Source organism: Callorhinchus milii, unplaced genomic scaffold (genome assembly GCF_018977255.1).
Source record: "Callorhinchus milii isolate IMCB2004 unplaced genomic scaffold, IMCB_Cmil_1.0 Scaffold3, whole genome shotgun sequence".
Taxonomy (NCBI): Eukaryota; Metazoa; Chordata; class Chondrichthyes; order Chimaeriformes; family Callorhinchidae; genus Callorhinchus; species Callorhinchus milii.
The window spans coordinates 22,360,017-22,382,653 of record NW_024704744.1 but is presented as its reverse complement, the minus strand read 5'-3'; the positions used below and the strand labels follow the sequence as shown (position 1 = coordinate 22,382,653).

General features: G+C 46.7%; 1 protein-coding gene across 3 annotated transcripts in view; it reads left to right on the top strand.

Annotated features, from left to right (window-relative positions):
- LOC103183131 (C-type lectin domain family 4 member M) overlaps positions 1-10,418 on the top strand; it is a 30,792-nt gene extending 20,374 nt beyond the window's left edge. For 2 of the 3 annotated variants that reach the window (XM_007900411.2, XM_042333097.1), the window contains exons 2-5: positions 6,408-6,815; positions 7,468-7,625; positions 9,381-9,484; positions 9,945-10,418. In XM_007900411.2, coding sequence (XP_007898602.1) covers positions 6,408-6,815; positions 7,468-7,625; positions 9,381-9,484; positions 9,945-10,116 — 842 coding nt within the window. In that variant the 3' untranslated portion in view covers positions 10,117-10,418. Of the gene's footprint in view, positions 1-5,390; positions 5,472-6,407; positions 6,816-7,467; positions 7,626-9,380; positions 9,485-9,944 lie in introns of all 3 variants that reach the window. The other variant, XM_007900409.2, reaches the window with a different exon arrangement.
- The last annotated feature ends 12,219 nt before the right edge of the window (positions 10,419-22,637 follow it).

The following is a 22,637-nucleotide window of genomic DNA, read 5'->3' as shown; positions in this document are numbered from 1 at the left end:
GTGAGGGGAGGGAAGGGAGGGAGAGAGGAGGGGGAAATGGTCAGGGTGAGGGGAGGGAAGGGAGGGAGCGAGGAGGAGGAAGAGAGTCGAGAGGGGAGCTGAAGGCACGGTCAAAGAGAAAGGTTTTGAGACCGGCCTTGAAGGAGGAAAGGGAGGAAGCAAGGCGAAGGCACTGGGGGATGGAGTTCCAGAGCCTGGGGGCTGAGAGGCTGAAGGCCCGACCACCGATAGTAGGACGGTTGGGGCGGGGGACGTGGAGCAGACCGGAGCCAGAGGAACGGAGGGTATGGGCAGGTAGGTAGGGGGATAGTAGGTTGGAGAGGTAGGAGGGAGCAAGGCCGTGAATGGCCTTGTAGGTGAGGATGAGGATCTTGAAATCAAGTAGGTTAGATAGGGGGAGAACTAGTAGATGTAGTATATTTAGATTTTAAAAAGGCATTTGACAAAGTGCCAGACAAAAGGCTATTGCACAAGGTTAAGACCCACGGGATTAATGGGAACATATTAGCATGGATTGAAGAGTGGCTAATGGGTAGAAAATAGAGAGTAGGGTTAAACGGGTCATTCTCAAATTGGCAGGCTGTGACTAGTGGAGTGCCACAAGAATCAGTGCTTGGGCCTCAGCTATTTACAATTTACATCAATGATCTAGACGAGGTTATTGAATGTAACGTATCTAAATTTGCGGATGACACTAAACTAGGTGAGAGAGTACGCTCTGAGGATGATGCAAAAAGATTGCAACGGGATATAGATAGGCTAGGGGAGTGGGCGAGTAGGTGGCAGATGGAATTTAATGTGGGGAAGTGTGAAGTTATTCACCTAGGTAGAAAAAATAGAAAAACAGATTATTTTCTAGAGGGGGAGAGATTAGATAGTATTCGTGTGCAGAGGGATTTGGGTGTCCTTGTACACCAGTCTCAAAAAGTTAGTTTGCAGTTGCAGCAAGCAACTAAGAAGGCGAACGTCATGTTAGCGTTCATTGCAAAAGGTTTAGAGTACAAGAGTAGGGAAGTCTTGCTGCAACTGTATACGGCTCTGGTGAGACCGCACCTATAGTATTGTGTGCAGTTTTGGTCTCCTTATTTAGAAAAGGACATACTTGCCCTGGAGGCGGTGCAGCGTAGATTCACAAGGTTAGCTCCTGGGATGAGGGGACTGACCTATGAGGATCGGCTGAATAAACTAGGGCTGTATCCTCTAGAATACAGAAGAATTAGGGGAGATCTTATTGAAACATATAAGATTCTTAAAGGGCTGGATAAAGAAGACACCGAGGGACTGTTTCCCCTGGTTGGAGAATCTATAACCATGGGTCACAGTCTTAAAATTAAGGGTCAGCCCTTTAGAACAGAGTTGAGGAAACATTTCTTCACTCAGAGGGTAGTGAATTTATGGAATTCACTACCCCAGAAGGCTCAGTCCTTGAACATCTTGAAGGCTGAGACTAATAGATTTTTAAAAAGTAGAGGGATTAGGGGATATGGGGATAGGGCAGGTAATTAGAGTTCGGTCTGAAGATCAGCCATAATCTTATCGAATGGCGGGGCAGGCTCGAGGGGCTGAATGGCCTACTCCTGCTCCTAATTCTTATGTTCTTATCATCTGGCAATGTTTCCATCCCCCTAAAAACAGCTATAATCACCCCCATCCTGAAAAAGCTTCCCAGGACCCATCCCTGATTTCTAACTACTGGTCAGTGCTTTGGGACGTTCTCCCGACGTGAAATGCGCTCTATAAATGGAATCTTGTTGTTGTCCATCTCCAACCTCCCTTTTCTTTCCAAGATCCTTGAGACAGTCATTGCTTCCCAGCTTCACTACATGCTCTCCTACCTCTTCCTACACGAGCCCCTCCAGTTGGGTTTCTGTGCTGATCACAGCATGGAACCTCCTCTCATCAAGGTGACAAATGGCATCCTGTCCATCTGTGACGAGGGCTCGCTCTGCCTCCTCATCCTCCTCAAGCTCTCTGCTGTCTTTGATACCGTGGACCACTCCATCCTCCTCTACTGCCTCATCTCACTTCAAACTTTAAGGTTCGGTGCTTGAATGGTTATTTCTCACATCTTCTCCAATTTGTGTCCGCCAACAGTTTGTCTTCCAGCCCTTGCACAGTCGTGTGCAGTGTTGCACAGGCCTCTGTCTTCAGTCACCTCCTCTTCAACATCTACATGCTCCCACTTGGTGACATCATCCTAAGACACGGGGTCAACTCCACGTGCACGTGGATGACTCCCAGCTCTATCTCTCTGCCTCCACCCTTGATTCCAGGACAACTGACCTCCTGACAGACTGACTGTCAGACATTAAGTCCTGCATGAGAGCCAACTTTCTATAGCTAATTTCATCAAGACTGAGACCCTCCTGAATGGCTCGCACCAGCGCCTTCAGACCTCAAGTGTTGGCAGCAACAGCATCCATTCGATGCACACTCCACCGCACCAAGCCAGTTAGGAACCTGGGTGTCTTGTTTGACCCTCAACTGTTCTTTCTCCCCCATATCCGTGCCATGACCTGCTCTGCCTTCTCCCTCCTCCGCAGCATTGCCCAACTTCCCCACTGCCTCACCCCTCAGGCCGCTGAAACCCTCATACATGCATTCATCAACTCAAGGCTTGACTACGGAAACTCCCTCCTTGTCGGCCTCCCCAACTCTTCCCTCCACAAGCTGCAGATCACCAAAACTCTGCAGCTCGTATCCTCCACTTCACCAGGCTCCATGACCTCCATCACCCGCACCCTTGCCTGGCTCCACTGGTTCCCCATCCCTCGGAGGATAGATTTCAAAATCCTCGTCCTCACCTTCAAGGCCCTCCACGTCCTTGCCGCCCCACATCTCTGACCTGCTGACTCCCTATCAATCTGTCCACTCCCTCCGTTCAGCAGGCTCAGGCCTGCTCCATGTCTCCCACCCAACCCGCCCTACCATCAGCCTCTCTGCCCCCACTCTTTGGAACACCATCCCACAATCCCTTTGCCTTCCTCCCTCTCTTACCTCCTTCAAGGCACAACAAGACCTTCCTTTTGGACCATGCCTTCAGCCCCCTCCTACCCACTCTGCCCTCCCTCACCCCAACCCTGCTCCCTGCTCCCTTGGGTCCTGATCCTTGACTGTTCAGGCCTTGGGACATCCTCTTGACGTGGAAGGCACTTTACAAACATAATTTTGTTGTTGTTGTTGTTGATAGTGACAAATGTTGCAAATAAATTAGCAGAATATGGAGCATGGGGATATTCAGTGAGCAAAAGAAAAAGGTACTAGCGGGGTGAATGGGAGCTTCATAATTTTTGTTATCCTCAAAAAAATGTTAATTAACAGATAGTAAAAGCAGAGACCTTGGCAGTGCAAAAGGAAGAAGGTTCCTGAACTAGAAGGGACTTTCCTCTCTGACATCTCCACCTCAGAGTAATCTTCTGGCTGACCGTGATAGGGGTGATTATAGCTGCTTTTAGGGGGATGGGAACATTGCAAAACCCCTTCAGCAGCACTGCAATGGAGTGTCATCTTAGACTGTGATTCCTAGACTTGATGTTCTGAATGCCTCCTTATCGTAGTCGACTGTAACATTTACTTTACCCCTCCACCTCTACTGACTGTGGCTTGACATCTTGATAGTCCTGTAGCTTGATGGTTAGAGCACTCGCCGCACAAACGAGACACCTGGGTTCAATTCCCAGAAGGGCGAAATGTCGAGTAACTTTCCTTAGTCTACACAGCTATGTTTACCTAGCAGTAAGTTGGAACCTGATTGTTAGTCGATTAGCAGATCATTTTTCTGGGAGTAATAATTCTTTCAAAACAAATAATAATAATAACTTTTGCCCCAAAGTATACAGTTAATTCACTTTACACTATTTTCTGTGAAGAGCTTTCAGACGTCTCGAAGATGTGATAGGGTGCTATATCAAATGCAAGGATTATTATTAATTATTATTATTACTTCTCCTCCCTCCTCTCCTATCACAACCTAACCCTCCACATTAACATCATCATTCACATCTATGGTCATCCTCTCAACCGGTGATTACCTGGGGCCTGACTGTCTAGGGTATCGCCATCATTGACAAAGCCATCTGGGACCATTATTCAATTTCCCTTAACTTCTCCATACCATTCCCTGCCACCCAATTCACTTCTGTCTCCTACTACCTCTAGAAAAAATTTGATTCCCAATCTTTCTCTGCCGCCTTAGAGTCATCTGAACTACATCCCTGGGCCTGTTGCCCCTGTCACCTCCTGCACAGTCTCCTACTCCCACAAGTCCCCCTAGTGCACCAGCCACCTCCACTCCCTCAAGCCGAATGCATCTGGCATAAATCCTATCTAACAGTTGATCACCAAATTTGACTGTCCCACATAGAAACCACCTCCGCCCATGCCTCAGCAAAATCGTCCTTCTACTCCAACATCATCCTGGAGGCCAAGGAAATCCCAGGCTCCTCTTCTCCAGTACAAACAACTCCTACTCCCACTCAGCTTTTCCCCCCTCCAAGATATCACCCTTCTTGAACAATACTTCTTTCCTTGGGCTGCTGAGATCCTTATCCTTGTATTTACTATGCCCAGGCTTGACCATACCAACATTCTGGTTGCTGGACTAACCATGTATTCCCTCTCATCCCGAAGTACCACAAGGGCTAATTTCCACCGCTGAATAATATCTCCTTAAAAAGCTACTCAGATACCCTTTCCTTATTTCATATGTTCTTATACTCTCACATTCTTAAATTAAAAATATACTTATGCAAACTTAGAGTGGAAGCCACTTAAGCCAGACACATTGGGGCTTGTTGTTTTGTCTGGCTTAAGTGGCGTCCGAGGTTAACCAAATTTCTCTTACTTCTCCCTGCCCAGCAGAGGAATGGTGGCAGCACCTCCTCCCCCCCATTGCTGTTCTCATTGCACAGTGGGGTGGGGGGGACCAATTAGCAGTGGCTCTGAAGTGATTGACAGCCTGAAGCCACTTATGAATGGATGGGCAATCCACCCGTTCACAAGTGGCTCCAGCTGTCAATCAATCACGATTTTCCCTTTCCCTTCCTTGTGTCTTCCTAGTTCCTCATCTCACTTAAGAGCCCGAGTCCGCTTGTTAATGGCTCGACTCCATTGCCAATCAATCACAATTTGACTCCACCCAGAGCTGGTTGTGGCTGAATGGAGTCACTTGAGACACAGAAGGCACAAGTGAGTTGACGCAACAGCGATCAGCACGGCATTTCATCCAGATTAACCGGATTTTGTCCAAATTACCCGGCATATTTAAAACGGGTATGAATTTAAATGAATTGTGGATGTTTTGTTTCATTTACCCAGCATCTGACTAAAACAATTTCTACTGTATTTCATTCTTTCTCTTCTTAAATCTTTTTTTTCTTTTATTATTCCAGTGGCTCGATCGGTTCCAGTGATAATATTAATATGTCTCCTTCTGATCATCTTGGCGGTAGCAATTTCATTCATCATAATTAGTGAGTGTGCATTTTCACAACAAATCATCTGATAAAAAAGGTTGTAAATTCATTTTAGGAACATAGGAAAACCAAAAGAGGAGGCCATTCAGCACATCAGGCCTGTTTGAAAAGTTTATTAGATATTGGAAATGTTTTAAATTTCAATTCTATGCCAATTTCTTTACCTCTCAATACCGCCACTATTCAAATATGTATTTTTTTAACCATTCTACCTCTGTAGCTTTCTGGGCTATAGACTCTCGCCCGGCTTCACTAGTTCCCCAACCCCTAGAAGATAGATTTCAAAATCCTCGTCCTTGCCTTCAAAGCCCTCCATAGACTTGCCCCTTCCTACCTCTGTAACCTGCTAACCCCAAAGCAACCTATCCGCTCCCTCTGCTCAGCAGACTCCGGGAGGGAGTTTCTAACACTATACTGGTTAACAAATCCCCCAATAAAATTAATCACTTATTCCATGGCTGTTTGTAGGAAAACATTGCTGTGTGCAACTGACTGCCATGTTTTGGTCACAGAAATACAGTCAATCTACAGTCAATCCACTTCACAGTATATCCAGTGAAACACTTTGAGACATCTCGCTGATGTGATAAGGCCAATATCAAATTCAAGGATAACTATTGTAAAAAATAATGACTATCCTCCTTAGGTTGGGGGAGGTAAGTGGAGTGTCCTTGGAGCTGAATTGACTAATACTCACCAGAATTAGGTAACGAGGATCCGTTCCTCCAGGGAAGGTCCACGTTCCATTTCAATATACGGGAATTCCATGCATAGGTGGGATGCATACTACTATCAGTCTGGTTTCAATATCATTCTTTTAAGAATGGCGATCGGTTTCTGCGTACATCAGACCCCTGGCTGACCAAAAACTCCTGTAATAATTAAATCTGTCGGATTTCTTATGCTGATATGAAATATTTATTTTTATTTTAGATGTATGCATGGAAAACAAACTGAAGGATATCGAAATAGAAAATAGGTCACTGAAGATTAGGTTTCAGAATTTAATGACCAACCACAGTGAATTAATGACGTACAACAATGAATTAAACACCAGCCACAGTAAATTAATGACCGACTTCAATAAACTAAATACCAACCAAACTAAATTAATGACCAACTACAATGAACTAAATACCAACTACAATGAATTAATGACCAGTCACAGTAAATTAATGACCACCTACAATAAACTAAATACCAAATACAGTAAATTAATGACTAACTACAATGAACTAAATACCAACTACAGTAAATTCATGATCAACTACAATGAAGTAAGTACCAACTACACAGCATTAGATGATAAGGTCAAGAAATTTGCAAAGGATGTTCGTGATGGTAAGTATGACAGATGCTTATGTGTATTTCATCTTGAATTTTCTGAGTAATAGATCTGCCTAGAATCTGTTAAGCTAGTCTGAACTCAGGTAATGCTAAATCCAAAATAAACTTCCAACTTTAAATTTAGTTTTGCTTCTGAACATGTTTAAAGAGTGCCCTTCTCTTAGATCCACCATGATATCAGCCCATAGTAGGTTATGGTGGTGGCTGCTAGTCAGGCTACAGAGGCTCTGTGGTAGTTTAGAGCTGGGGTAAGGGTGTCTGGGGTTGGGCGCTGGGGCTTATGCAAATTAACTGTTCAACTGAAGAGGGAAGTGGTTTGATCAATTTTTCAACTGTAAAATGGAGATACTTCACAAATGGATATGTCTCTGGTATTATCTATCCCCTTTGGAACAAAAAATAATAAATTGTTCACTTCAATGCACGTCTGTTTGTTGGACACTGCTGTGCACAATTGGCTGCTGCGTTTTGCCCACAAATATACAGTCAATTCACTTTACAGTATATTCTGTAAAGCACTTTAAGACATTTAGAGGATGTGAAAAGTGCTATATCAAAATTTAAGGATTATTATTATTATTAACACATAACTTCAATATTCCGCTGATATATATGAATAACTGTTATTTATGGAATCATATTACAGGTATAATTTCTCTTCACCCCTCGGGCTGGAACTGTACTTCTTTCCGAAAGAGCGTCTACCATTTCCCAACTGATTCAAGTAATTGGGCAGATGCCAATATTACTTGTGCCTCCATGTCCTGCTGCTCACTTGTGATTGTAGATGATTCAGCTGAACAGGTGAGGCCAGTCTGTTGCAGATTTGCAGATGAACTCTACATTATCCAACTGGAGCAAAATGATGCGAATGGTTTCTTCAGTGTGAATAATGTCTGGTTGCCAATCTGCCTGCATATAAATGATTTCCTGCAGGAATAATGTTAAACTCGGTACTATTGCAAGTGTTTCCTTTGTGCTGGGAGTTTGTAATTAATGCATTCTTGTATTAATGGCTGGAGATAATACGCAATCTTTTTGTTAGCTAAGTACAATTGAATTATCTTATCCATTTCAAATTCTGGTGGTTTGCATACCCATAACAGATGCTTCTAACTTTCCAATCAAACACTCCAGATTGGCTTTACAACAACAGTAGCAGCAACAACAACATACACTTAAACAGCCACCCCCGCCCACCCCCCATGCAGGGTACTGTCTCAGAGCGCTAAACAGTGGCAGTGTCTGAGCTGAGGGAGAGGTGGGGGAGGTGGCTGTAAGCACGGTCGAAGAGGAAAGTTTTCAGATGGGACTTGAAAGAGAATGTTCCAGAGTTTTGGGACATAGTGGCTGAAAGCACGATCTCTGATGGTGGGTTGGAGGATGCGACGGACAAGCAGGAGGCCAGTGCCAGTCGAGCGTAGGCACCGGGTGGTGGATTAGGTAGTGAGGAGGTTGGAGAGGTAGAGAGGTGCCAGGGAATGAATGGATTTGAACATGAAAACCTTTAGCACAGGTTACATGCAGAGTAAAGCTCTAATCTGTCTAATTAGGCACTCCCAGGTCAGATACAACACAAGTTATTATAACAGTATTAATCCTTGTATTTGATACAGCTTCTATCATGTCAAAACATCTCAAAGAACTTCATCAGTAATTTGCAAGACCATAAGAGTGGTTTGGATGAAGAAGATCCTAAGTTTAATTTGATCTCAGCCTTCGAGAATAGCCATCAAACCGTCCTCCAAATACAGCATTAACATCAAGCTGTTTCTCAAATGAGTCCAGTATTTTAGCCTCAATAACCCTTCCTGGTAACCCATTCCTATCAACAATTACCCTCTGGGTAAAGGAATACTTTCTGGTATCTATCCTGAAATTGCCCTTTGGAACACTGAACATTGAGTATTGTATACGTCTACAAGGTCTCCTCTGTGATGTCTCTTCAAGGCCCCTACCTGTTCAATAGTTGCTCATAGATTATTCCCCTATCACTGGGGATCATCATCATTCCTCTTTTCTTCACTGCCTCTAATACTCTATACCACAGAGATCTGATATGTACACAGTACTCCAGATGTAACATGACCAGAGTCCTCCCTCTTTTCCCTCCCTATCTCTGGCACTTAAGCCATGATTGCCATCCCCCCTCTCCCCCCAAACCCTTGCACTGTCTCCTGTAGCCTGCAGGCTGATCCTGCCCCCCTGATCGCTGCTGGTCTTTGCATGCGTGTTTTGGCTCCCGACCTGAGCTCTCCAACTCTGCCCCCTCCTCAAACTCCGCCTTCATTTCTCCCCGACGACCCCAAATCCTCTCTATACCTCTCTTGCCTCCATCCCCACACCCCAACCCATTACTCCTTCTTACCTAAAGATTTTTGCTGATTTTATTATTGTTCTAACAGAAATTTATTTGCCAGCTTGCATCAATACCATAATAATCTTCAAATAAATAATAATAATTTAATCACTCAATCCATGGCTCCGTGTGGGACACTGCTATGCGCAATTGGCTGCCGTGTTTGCTCACAAAATATACTGATTTTATTTTTCTTACAGGAATTTATAAAAAATTATGACAAAGAGAAACGGTGGATTGGGTTGCAAAAAGATGGTGCTGGCAATGACTTTCAGTGGGTAGATGGAACATCTCTGGCTACAGCGTATGTTCATCCATTTTTTACTGTTTCACTTTAATAATTCTGTTCAATTCAAGCTCCTGTTGTCAAACTTGCTGATTGTCTGATTGTCATTAAGTTTTCCTCAACTGAAGATCTTTATTGGTGAGGCAGCAAATGATTTGTGTGACTGTATATTGAGAGTAAGCAATAAGACCGATACAATAAAGTACAATATTAAATTTGAGAGTCACCCCACTCAGCTTTCATTAACTCTGCAAATCAAAGCCCTAAAGAGTAGGTTGGTCTGTGCTGGACAAGCAGCAGCAAAGTTTTCCAGATAGTTACATCATTGCCCTAAATTTGGGGTTTGAAAGAACTAGGTGGAGGAGTCCGTGTAGTCAGTGTTGGTGTCAGGAACCAGGTGATATTTCTGTCAACTATGCTGACATATCCTGGTAAAGTATGCATTTTACAAACAATGTATTTTCCTTTTTGTTTTCAGGTTTTGGGCCTCTGACGAGCCAAACAATGAAAATACTGAATTCTGTGTTACTAAGGGCGCTGAGTTCGACCAGGACAAATGGAACAATGAGAAGTGCAATGCATCTCATCGCCGAATCTGTGAATTCAAACCAGAATGCTATGTAAGGAAAAAATTAGAAACTGTTGATTAATTAAATGCCTCCTGCATATTCCTCGTCCCCTCTGCTCCACCTTCATCAGCTGAATATTCAGCCACTCACTACAGGCTGGGAGTGGGGGTGTGTCGGATGTATGAAGGATGTTGAGAGGTTTCTCACTGGGGAACTAGGGAGCTTTCTGTGGAGAATCTATCCCTCACTCGGTATCCATCCTAAGGCCCCCCCCCGGGTGGCCGAGGGAGGCTACGATCGTCTTGCCTGACAGTGAACCATGAAACGATGCCTTCAATTCTCCTCTGCTCTCTCCTCTCCCTCACGCTTTCTCTCCCTCAATCACACGCTCTCCCTCTCTATCCCACTCTCCTCTGGCGCATACACTCTCTCCTTCTCTCACAAACTCTCTCTCACTCCTCTTCTTACACTCTCTCCCACTCCACCTCCCCCTTCTCAATCACTCACTCCTCCTCTCTCTCTCTCATACACTCTCACCCCCTCTCACATTCTCTCTCAATGTCTCTCCCTCTCTCTCCCCACCTCTCTCACAGTCTGTGTCTTCTGCTGTATCTTTAAGTGAAGTTTTGTTGATGATTGCGCTTGTAACTTGTTAGAAATTAATACAGTTTGTCCTTTATCGATTATTCTTGCTTTGTTAAGTATAGTTAAGTTGGAATGTGTAATAGATAGCCTGTGTTATGTGAGAAGTAAGGCAAATGAGTGGTGAATGTGAGTAATAATTAGGTGGTATTATTAGGTGAGGAGTATCAACAAGAAAACAATATCTGTGAGCCAAACCAAATGACCTAGAAGATCAGAAAAACATGTTTGTCCTGTGTATGAATATGGGACACTAATTAGCCTGAAGTTGGGATAGACCCAGAACGTAAACAAGGAAGAAAGTGCAAAGAAGCAAACTCATGCAACTATATTCTCCGGATTGCTATATAAAAGGTTAATTTTCACTGCTCTGGTCAAGGTGACAAAACATCATTGTGTCCATTTGTGATCAGGGCTCCCTTTGCCTCCTTTGTCCTTCTTGACTTCTCTGCTGTCTTTGATACCATGGAACACTCCATCCTCCTCCACTGTCTTTCCTTTCACCTCAACTTTCAAGGTTCTGTCCTTGAATGGTTCAGGTCTTATCTCTCGTCTCCAATTTGTCTTCCCCAACGGTTTCTCTTCCAGCCCCCACACAGTCTTGTGTGATGTTCCCAGGGCTCTGTCCTCGGTCCCCTCCTCTTCAACCTCTACATTGAAATTGGCATTGAAATGCCAGCCTTGACTGTAAGTTCAAAGTCCCTCTGTCTTCTCTGTCTCAAAGAGAGTGCTGCCGACTGAGCCAAGCTGAACACCAGAACTTTGAATGTTTGTTTCAGCAATAGCTGAGTCCTGTTACTGGAGTCCTGTAGCTCAGTGGTTAGAGTACTCGTCTTGCAAGTGAGCCACCTGGGTTCAATTCCAGGCAGGGCGAAACCTTCGGCAAGTTTTCTTACTCCACATGCCCAATAATAATCCCTTCCAAACAAAAAAATAATAAATTGGTCATTTTCAATCCACGGCTGTTTGTGGGACACTGCTGTGTGCAATTGGCTGCCGCGTTTCGCCCACAAATATACGGTCAATTCACTTTACAGCATATTCTGTGAAGTGCTTTGAGACGTCTAGAAGGTATGAAAAGTGCTATATCAAATGCAAGGATTATTATTATTGGTGACATCATCTGCAGATATGGGATAAACTTCCACATGTGCACAAATGACACCCAACTCTATTGCTCTGCCTCGATTCCATGGCAACTGACGTCCTGACAGACTGTCTGTCTGACATCAAGTCCTGGATGAGAGCCAACTTTTTACAGTTGAAGGTCAGCAAGACGGAGGACCTCCTGATTAGCTCGCATCAGCGCCTCAGCACCTTGGGTACCTGCAGCATCAGCATCCACTTCACCAAGCCAGTTAGAATCCTGAGTGTTTTGTTCGATCCTCACTGTCTTTTCTCCCCCATATCTGTGCCATGAGCCGCTCTGTGTTTCCCCACCTCCGCAACATTGCCTGACTCCTCATTGCTTCACCCCTCAGGTTGCCAAAACCCTCATACACACACTCGTCACCTCAAGGCTCGACTATGGAAACTCCTTCCTTGTTGGCCTCCCTAACATTTCCCTTGTGTCCTCTCCCGCACCAGGCTCCATGACCCCCACAGACTCACCCATTTTAGAGTCAACAATTTCATTTAAATGAAATAACATTTAAATGATAGTGACAATCTGAGTCAACAACAACAACTTGCACTCATAGAGCGCCCTCCATGCATGGTAGTGTCTCAGAGCACTTAATGGATATCGTAACATTAATGGAAATGTGAGCCTAACACAAATAAATGTACCGAACTGTTTAGGTGTAATCAAACATTTAAATACTATCAACAATGGACACCGGAAATCTTTCAATCATGATGAGAACGGAGTTGATTTTTTTGAACAGTGACTCCTCACCAGGACTGGATTAATCAATAAACCAGGTAAAACATGTTTTAGGGCCCTGGGGTCTGAGGGGTCCACGGGTATTGTTATTGCCTTTACCTCCTGGCTGCATCCATCTCCACATCACTCTCTGTGCTGCCTCATTATGAGGAGACCAACTAGAAGAGAGGTGCAGCCAGGAGGTAAATGTATTAACAATATCCAGGCCCCTCATACCTCATCTCCGCACTTCGTACAACCCTGTTAGAGGTAGCGTGGAGAGCGACTGGAAGAGAGGTGCAGCCAGAAAGTAAAGTTTTGGTCATGGTTCAGTTTGGTTAGATTGGGTTGGAATGTTCTGTCCTCCCCTGCTCTGAGTTTGTTTGGTTCAGTTTGGTTGGTTGCCGGTCTGGGCTGGATTTTGAAAAGCTGGGCTGGGATTTTCCCTCTCCCCCACCTGCCACAACTGCCTTGCCCTTTCCTCGTCCCGATAACCTGTAATATCCAGTCTACTTGCTTAAACTTTGGCATTCAAGCACTTGCAACAAAAACACAGTTCTTTCAATGCATTTGACTGTTATTCATTGCAATTTAATCAAATTAATCGGTAGGATTAATCGGCAGCATTATTAATTTGATAACACAGCTGGGTGCATTTTTATTTGCGATAGGCTCACATTTCTAAATGTGGCAGTCGCTCTTCATATGTTCCTTACATTATCAGTAGCAGTCTGCGAACATGAGCGCTGGTTCTCAAAGATGAGTCTCATCAATAACTCACTCAGATCTATATGATTCAGGATAGAATGAATGCACTTGCAATCCTGTCTATTGAGCACAATTTGACATGTACGCTACATTTTGATCATGTAGTTGCCAGATTTGTAACTATGATGTCATGGAATAAAGTATTTTAAAAAGATATTGTTGCACATTTTGCAATACTTGAACACACTCATGTTCTAATCCCTTCACTCTGGCACCTCCCTATCTCTCTGACCTCCTCACTGCCCAATCCATAACCCGGCACCTCCGCTCAACTGGCATTGGCCTCCTGCTCGTCCCTTGCGCCCTCCGCTCCACCACTGGAGGTCACGCTTTCAATCCCTAATACCTGAAACTCTGGAATACTCTCCTTCAATCCTTCCGCCTTGCCCCCTCTCTCCCCTTTTTCAAGTCCTGCCCGAAAAGTTTCCTCTTTGACAGTGCTTACGACCATCTCCCCCACGCCCCCACCCAGCTCGTAGTGAGGCGCTCCGCCATTGTTAAGCAATCTGTTAAGCACTCTGAGACGCCACCCTGAGGGCACTATATAAGTGCAAGTTATTCTTGTTGCCTGGTTCAAAGGGGCCCCAACTGTGATCTGGTTTAGGCCCTCCAGATCCCTTCAATGGTCCTGCTCCTCAGATACACTGTTTTCCGAATATTACAGTGACCCATTCAAAAACAGTAAGGTCAGAGTTTCCCAAGTGAAAAGTTAAAACCGGCAGAGACACTGAACTCACAGTTTCCAGAATAGCACACTAACTCACGCTCCTACACATACACTGAGCTCAGAGTTTCCCCTTTTTCAAGTCCTGCCTGAAAAGTTTCCTCTTTGACAGTGCTTACGACCACCTCCCCCACGCCCCCACCCGACTTGTAGTGAGGCTCCGCCACTGTTAAGCAATCTGTTAAGCACTCTGAGACACCACCCTGAGGGCACTATATAAGTGCAAGTTATTCTTGTTGCCTGGTTCAAAGGGGCCCCAACTGTGATCTGGTTTAGGCCCTCCAGATCCCTTCAATGGTCCTTCTACTCAGATACACTGTTTTTCCGAATATTACAGTGACCCACTCAAAAACAGTAAGGTCAGAGTTTCCCAAGTGAAAAGTTAAAACCGGCAGAGTCACTGAGCTCAATGTTTCCAGAATAGCACACTAACTCACGCTCCTACACATACACTGAGCTCAGTTTCCTGAATATTACAGTGACCCACCCTCCCATACACACACAGACAATTAGCTCAGAGTTTCCTGAGTATTACACTGACTCCCACTCCCACACACAAGCACACACTATGAGCAACAGAGTTTTCCTGAGTAAATAGTGATCCCCTCACACATACTGAGCTCAGAGTTGTGCGACAGTTCTCACCCCTTTTGTGTAACCCGCAAAGTTTCATTATGCAAAGTGTACTAGGGTGGCCTCTGTTTTCAGTTCTATGTAAGTGCAAATCGCTACTCTTGTGGAATTTCACTACTTAGATAACCCTCAACACTAAAACTATAAAACTAACATCAATTAACTAACGTTAGTAAATTAAAAAACAATCTTGACTTGAGGTAGCCCCTCACAAGTTATGCACATACGTGGATGGTGACCAAAAGCTAGTGACACTGAGTCAAGCCAGGCCCCCTTCCTTTTAAATAAATTTGGTTCCTTCCTGTAAAAAAAATGTATCAGCGTGGTGTATTGTCCGTGCTAAGAACCATGTGGTCTCTCCGACTAAATGTTTCAACTTATTCAGACATCAAAGCTGTCCCTGCTATTTGAAATAAAAGTGGTTGGTCATATTTAAATCACAAACCTTCTTAAAGGGTGTACAAAAACATGGTAACCATGACATTTTCCGTCTTTTAACTAATATCCTTTTAAGGAACATCTTCGTTATCGATACAAAGGTGGGATTAGCTCAAATGTCTCTTTAGAAGCTTTCAGGATACTTGTTATCCTTCTATGGGTGTGTCTGCTGCCACCACATCTCTTTTTCTTTCTCTTTATAGCTTCCTTCTGGCACCTAGAAGACAGAAACTTAAAAGCAGTATCACATTCATAAAGGGTGATGCGTTCTGTACAACAAATACCATACTTCAGTTATACAAAGCAGCTCATGCAACGAGTTATACATTTCTTTAAGAATTTGGAAAAATTTTAAAGTCAGCAGATCAGCCCCAGTTTAAAACACTATCCTCAAAGTTCTTTGACATCCAGTAATTGTCCTTGACTCGCACCTCTGGGTGCAAATGAATTGCAGTCTTTTCAATGTGACAGTCTTTCCCTTTCTTTCTCTCAGCATGGTGAACAGGTTTGGTTGGATCGCCATTCCAACATTTGATTGTGCTGAGGGGGGAAATGGTCAGGGGGAGGGGAGGGAAGGGAGGGAGCGAGGAGGGGGAAGAGAGTCGAGAGGGGAGTTGAAGGCTCGGTCAAAGAGAAAGGTTTTGAGACCGGCCTTGAAGGAGGAAAGGGAGGAAGCGAGGCGAAGGCACTGGGGGATAGAGTTCCAGAGCCTCGGTGCTGAGAGGCTGAAGGCCCGACCACCAATGGTAGGGCGATTGGGGCGGGGGACGTGGAACAGACCGGAGCCAGAGGAACAGAGGGTACGGGCAGGTAGGTAGGGGGATAGTAGGTTGGAGAGGTAGGAGGGAGCAAGGCCGTGAATGGCCTTGTAGGTGAGGATGAGGATCTTGAAATCAATCCTCTGGGGGATGGGGAGCCAGTGGAGGCGAGCGAGGGTGGGAGTGATGTGGTCGCGAAGCCTGGTGCGGGACAGTACACGAGCTGCAGAGTTCTGAATGACCTGCAGCTTGTGGAGGGAGGTGGCGGGAAGGCCGGCGAGGAGAGAGTTCCCATAGTCCAGCCTTGAGGTGACAAAGGCGTGGACCAGGGTTTCAGCAGCGTGAGGGGTGAGGTAGTGCCGTAGTCTGGCGATGTTCCGGAGGTGATGGAAGGCGGTGCCAGTTGTGGTGCGGATGTGAGGGAGAAAGGACAGCTCAGGGTCGAACAAAACGCCGAGGTTCCTGACTGGCTTTGAGAGGTGGAGAGTGCAGCCTTGGATGCTGATGGTGTCAGCGCCTGAGGTGCGGAGGCGCTGACGTGAGCCAATCAGGAGGGCCTCGGTTTTTCGCACGTTGAGCTGAAGAAAGTTGTCTCTCGTCCAGGACTCGATGTCGGACAGGCAGGCTGTCAGGACATCGGTGGTCGTGGAGTTGAGAGTAGAGGAGGAAAGGTAGAGTTGGGTGTCATCCGCATACATGTGGAAGTTAACTCCATGTCTGCGGATGATGTCACCAAGGGGGAGCATATAGAGGGTGAAGAGGAGGGGACCGAGGACAGAGCCCTGAGGGACACCACATGAGACAGTGCGGGGGGTGGAGGAGAAGCCATTCGTGAGACAAAGTGAAGACGGTGAGAAAGGTACGACCTAAACCACTCAAGGACAGTGCCTTGAAGGTTGAGGTGGGAGGACAAGCGGTGGAGTAGGATAGCGTGGTCGACCGTATCGAATGCTGCCGATAGGTCGAGGAGGACGAGGAGGCAGAGGGAGCCCTGGTCACAGATGGTCAGGATATCATTGGTGACCTTGACCAGGGCAGTTTCTGTGCTATGGGCAGCACGGAAACCTGACTGAAGGGGTTCGAAAAGTGAATGGGTGGAAAGGAAAGAGCGCAGTTGGGAGGCGACAACTCTTTCCAGGACCTTGGAGAGAAAGGGGAGGTTGGAGATGGGCCGGTAGCTTGATAGCTGCGACGCATCAAGGGAGGGTTTTTTCAGGGTGGGCGTGATGGTGGCAGTTTTTAAGGGAATGGGGACAGAGCCAGAGGAGAGGGACAGGTTGATGATGTCGGTGATATGTGGGGCAAGAAAGTGGAGCTGGGAGATAAGGAGTGGAGTGGGGATGGGGTCAAGGGAGCAGGTGGTTGGTTTTAGGGATAGGATGAGTTTGGTGACAGAGGGTGGGGAAACGGGTACAAAAGTGTGTAGGGGAGGATGGGTAGGAGTCGGAGTGTGGGAGTGGGGGGTTGGTGGATGTTGGAGGGGAAGTGACCGCGGAGCGAATTCCCTTGATCTTGGATTCAAGGAAATCCAGCATCTCCTCGCAGTGAAGGTTGGAGGAGATGACCTGCGCGGGGTGGCGGGGGGACGGAGGAGTCGGGTTGTGGTGGAAAACAGTAGCCTGGGGTTGTTCTTCGCCTCCAGGATTATCCTGGAGTAGAAGGACGACTTGGCCGAGGCTAGAGTGGAGCGGTAAATTTTGAGGAGGTCCAGCCAGATTTGTCGGTGGACCGTTAGGCCAGATTTGACACAGGTGCGTTCAGCAGCCCGCACCTGGCTTTTCAGTGAGCGGAGGTGGGTGGTGTACCAGGGGGAGGAGCGGGAGTAGGAGACAGTGCGGGAAGTGATGGGGGCAAGAGTATCGAGTGTGGAGGAGAGGGTATTGTGGAGGAGAGAGAGAGGAGAAGAGGGGTCGGTGAGGGTTGAAGGCCAGAGGGAGAGGAGTTCAGAGGACTCCAAGGCATCGGTTAGGGATTGTGGGGGTAACTTCTTCCAAGGGCGGTAGAAGATGGTGGTGGGTCTGGTGGAGGTGGGGAGGGGGGTGGAGGTGGTGAAGGAGATGAAGTGGTGGTCAGAGATGGCCTTGTCGGTAATAGTGACATCCGAGACACTGAGGCCCCGGGTGATCACCAAATCGAGTGGGTGGCCGTGACTGTGAGTGGGGGAGTTTATGTGTAAGGAGAGGTTGAGTGAGGAGAGCAGGGAAGAGAAGTCTGTGGAGATGGAGCAGGAGGGGGTGAAGTGTAGGTTAAAGTCGCCCAGGATGATGAGGCGATCAGAGCAGAGGCAAAGAGATGTGAGGAGTGTTGAAATGTCAGAGATGAAGGTGGGAGAGGTTTTAGGGGGCCGGTAGAGGAGGAGGATTTTAAGGGAGAGGAATGAGGGGTGGGAGAGGGTGAGGTGCTCAAAGGAGGGGAAAGAGCCAGTGGAGTAGGGGATAGGGCAAGTGGTGTCCTTGAGATAAGGGCAACACCACCGCCACGGCGGTTGGGGCGGGGGATGTGGTGGGAGGTGTAGCCGGGTGGCGTGGCCTCCGTGAGGGGGAAGGTGTCGCCTGGGGTGAGCCAGGTTTCTGTTAAGGCCATGATATCAACGTTCTCATCAAGGATGAGATCGTTGATGACCAGGGCCTTGTTGCAGAGGGAGCGGACATTTTGCAGTCCGATGTGGAGGGAGCGGTTGACAGAAGGGTGTGTGGGAGGGGAGGGGGGTCCAGGTTGTGAGGCAGGGGTGGGGGGATGGGGATAAGGGAGGAGAGGTTGGCTCCCCGGGTCTGTGTCCGGGGTGGCTGGCGAGAGTGGTGGGGAATGGGGCAGTCGGTGTGGCTGCTGCTGGACAGCCAACGCCGAGTGCCACGGTGAGCCCGGCGGAGGATTCCCAGGCTGGAACAGAGGGAGGTTGTGGGAGGGTCAAGTGGGGATAGAAGACGAGAGGGACGGAGAGAGAGGAGGAGAGAGCGGGAGAGATGCAGAGGGGGGAGGGTTTGGGGTGGAGAGGAGGGGGGCGGGAGGGAGGGGGTGAGGGGGCTCGGGTCAAAGCGGCAGCCATAGTGCGCACGCGGGGACCGGGAGCGAGCGGTCAGGTGGATGGCATTATCCCATAGATTGGGGCAGCCAACCCAACAGGACCATAGTGGGCTCTGATGTGAGCCCGGGGGGGGGGGGGGCACGCAGAGGTTTTTTTTGTTTTTTTTGTTGCGCGTGCACGCACCTGAAAACTAATCTATGACGTCAGCGGTTCTCCAACTAAGTTGGGGTTTACTCTGATGCACCTCATGCAACCTGCCACATGATTTTTTAACCTCCCACTTGACATTATATTCCCTGAGAATTTCCATGGTACCTTTTATCCCATTATGTAGACCCCCCACTCACTCATGAGCCATCGGAACCAAGTATCCCTTTACTCGTCTTGGTGAAATCAATTGTTTTTTTAAGATTAATTTGCCAGTACAATGTTAAACCTTCCACTGAAAGCTTTTTCCTCTAGCTCAATTTGGAAGGTTTTCCAGTTGTCCTAACTCCAGCTTCGTTAATCAGGTTCTGAAGTAAAACAACAATCAAGTAACCCTGTTACAGATACTTCTGAAGCCTCATTTAGGTAGCATGAAGAGCAAGAGTAGGTCTGCGCGATTGTTTCCATAATTATGACTACCATTGCTTTGGTGCCTTAAATTGTGCCACACTTGAATTAGAGGCTTTGCCTTTCTTTCCTTCTTAACTTGTTGCCGTATTGTTTTATTAATTAACTTGTAAATAAGTCCAGTTCTCTGCAGCCCAATTTATCAAATCGTCAGAGTGAGTTCTGCACACATAAGCAGAATTGCGAACAGTTACTGCCTTGGCGCTCAACAGGAGAAGTTTTAAAACTTTCAGCAAAGAGATAGCTTCAGCCGCTTGTGCTGAAGCCCCCTTGCATGGAATGAGTGGTCCTCCGTCTGTTCCCACACCATTGCCGTCCATTTGCCGAGAGCAAGTCCTACTCTGGCTACCCTTCCTCTTATCCAACTCCTGCAAAGAGCCATCACAAAATACAACCGTTTACCCACACACACAATGATACATTTCCACCTTCACTTTTACAAGTTGAGATTGCTCAACATACTCAATCTGCTAAATGTGAATACATTTGGCTGAGATCTCCAACTCCCTGCACAATAATTATTAATTAGTTTGAGTCCTGTAGCTCAGTGGTTAGAGTACTCGCCTTGCGAGCGAGACACCTGGGTTCAATTCCAGGCAGGGCGAAACCTTGGGCATGTTTCCTTACTCCACACGCCTAATAATAATTCCTCCAAAACAAAAAAATAATAAATTTGTCATTTTTAATCAACGACTGTTTGTGGGACACTGGCGTGCACAATTTTGCCCACAAATATACAGTCAATTCACTTTATAGCATAATCTGTGAAGCGCTTTGAGATGTCTAGAAGACGTGAAAAGCGCTGTATCAAAAACAAGGATTATTATTATTATTATTATTTTCGGCTGCTCTTTAGGCTCCTCCCCCACCAAACTCTGGCTTAAAACTATTACCTGCTCACTCGTGTCCACTAATGCATGATATTTCTTACCGCATATATTGACAGAATAGTCCAGCCTAAAGATCTTTTTTTTTGATCATGGTTGGGGGTCACCTCCACCCTCCCTCTCCCCCTGGCTCCGGGTCAGACACTGCTGCAGGATGCTACCCGGCATGAAAGGCGCTGTGTAAATGTTACTTTGGAAGCGAGGATGCTGGGTTGCTCCTTTCCTCACGTCCTGATCTGGCCAATTTTCTCCAGAAGCATTTTCTCCCTTATGATAGTGCATTTAATCTTGCTAAGCGCTGCAGCTAAATCATCTCACTCAGGGTTTGTTAAATCTTTCTATTAATTACAGACTGCAGTTATATATATAGCCAATTCACTTTCCAGTCTGTTCTGTGAAGTGCTTTGAGATGCCTAGAAGATGTGAAAAGCGCTATATCAAATGGAAGGATTATTATTGTTATCACTGTTATTATTATTTTTATTATTATCTGCACAGCTGCTTGATTAGGCAAAGTAACTAAATTTGCAAAGGAAATAGTAGAAATTAACCAACCCTCAACAACAAATAATATTTTTTGGTCAGACGGGTGTGACACATACAGAAACCCGTTAACATGCTGAAGTTCTCTTGGTGTGATGCAATCCACATATCCCAGGGACCCCAGAGTGTGCCACATCTCTCCAGCACCTCCAGCCTCCATTCAGATGGATCTCTGCTATGGTCTATTGGGGCAGATGCCAACTTAGCGTCTTGTTCCCTCCAGACCCCAAGGATACCCTCATGGGTCTATTGTACGACATTGGACTTGTCCAACACTGGTTTGGGCCCAGAGGAGACCCTCCAGCCATAGCCAACAACAGAATTCACACAGCAGAAGAACGTTTTGGGATTGTCTTTCTGCAACAGCAACAACAAAATTACGTTTGTAAAGCGCCTTTCAAGTCGGGAGGACATCCCAAGCCACTGAACAGTCAGGGATCCGGACCTGAGTGTGGGGATCGGGGTCGGGTTGAAGGAGGGCAGAGCACCAGGAGGCCAGCTGAAGGAATATTTGATAAGGAGGGTCTTGAGTTGTGAGTTGAAGGAGGCAAGGGAGGGAGCAAGGCAAAGGGATTGTGGGATGGAGTTCGAAAGGGTGGTGGTAGAGAGGCTGAAAGCCTGGATACCGATTGTGGGGTGAGTCAGGTGGGAGACATAGCGCAGGCTGGAGGCTGCCAAATGGAGGGAGCGGACAGGTTGATAGGGGGCTAGCAGGTCAGAGAGGTAGGAAGGTGTAATCCAGTTGGAAGGCCTTGAAAGTGAGGACGAGGCTTTTGAATTCTATCCTCTGAGGGATGAGGCGCCAGTGGAGCCAGGCGAGGGTGGGGGTGATAGGGTCACAGATCCTGATGAGGGAGCGGATACGAGCCGCAGATTTCTGTGTGATCTGCGGGTTGTGGAGGGAAGAATTGGGGAGGCTGACAAGGAGGGAGCTTCCATAGATGAGCCTTGATGTGATGATGCATGTATGTTGGTTTCAGTGGCCTGATGGGTGGGGCAGTGGCAGAGTAGAGAAATGTTGCGGAGGTGGGGGACGGCAGAGCAGGTTGTGGCATGGATATGGGGGAGAAGGGACAGTTGAGGATCGAACAAGAAGACCAGGTTCCTGACTTGCTTGGTGAGGTGGAGTGTGCAACCATGGATGTTGTTATTGACAGTGCCTGGGGTGCAGAGGCGCTGGCGTGAGCCAATCAGGAGGGCCTCAATCTTGTTGAACTCAATTTAACATAAGATCATAACAAAAGAAATGCTAGACAAAAAAAAACAAGGTCCATGTCAATCGCCTTCCACATTCCTGGCAGTCGCTGGCACATATTACCCCAACTACCCATGTACTGTATCCCATAAGAACATCTCATCTGAAGGATGGCAGCTCCGACAATGCGGCACACCCCGAGCACTGCATTGGAGTGTCGTCTTAGACAATGTGATTCCAAGCCTCAACATAGGACTTGAACCCACAATCTTCTGATTCAGAGGCAAGAGTGCTATCACTGCATCGGAGGTGGAAGAAAACAATGCTGCCGAGGCACTGGATGTGGGGGAGGAAGAATAATAACCTGATGCCTAGGTTGCGTACAGTTTCGGAGAGTTTTAGGGGGAGGTCGGATAGGTGGAGGAGGTGAGAACCGTGAGATTTTAGACGTTGATGAGAGCCAAAGAGTATGGCTTCCGTCTTGTCAATGTTCAGGTGAAGGACATTTGC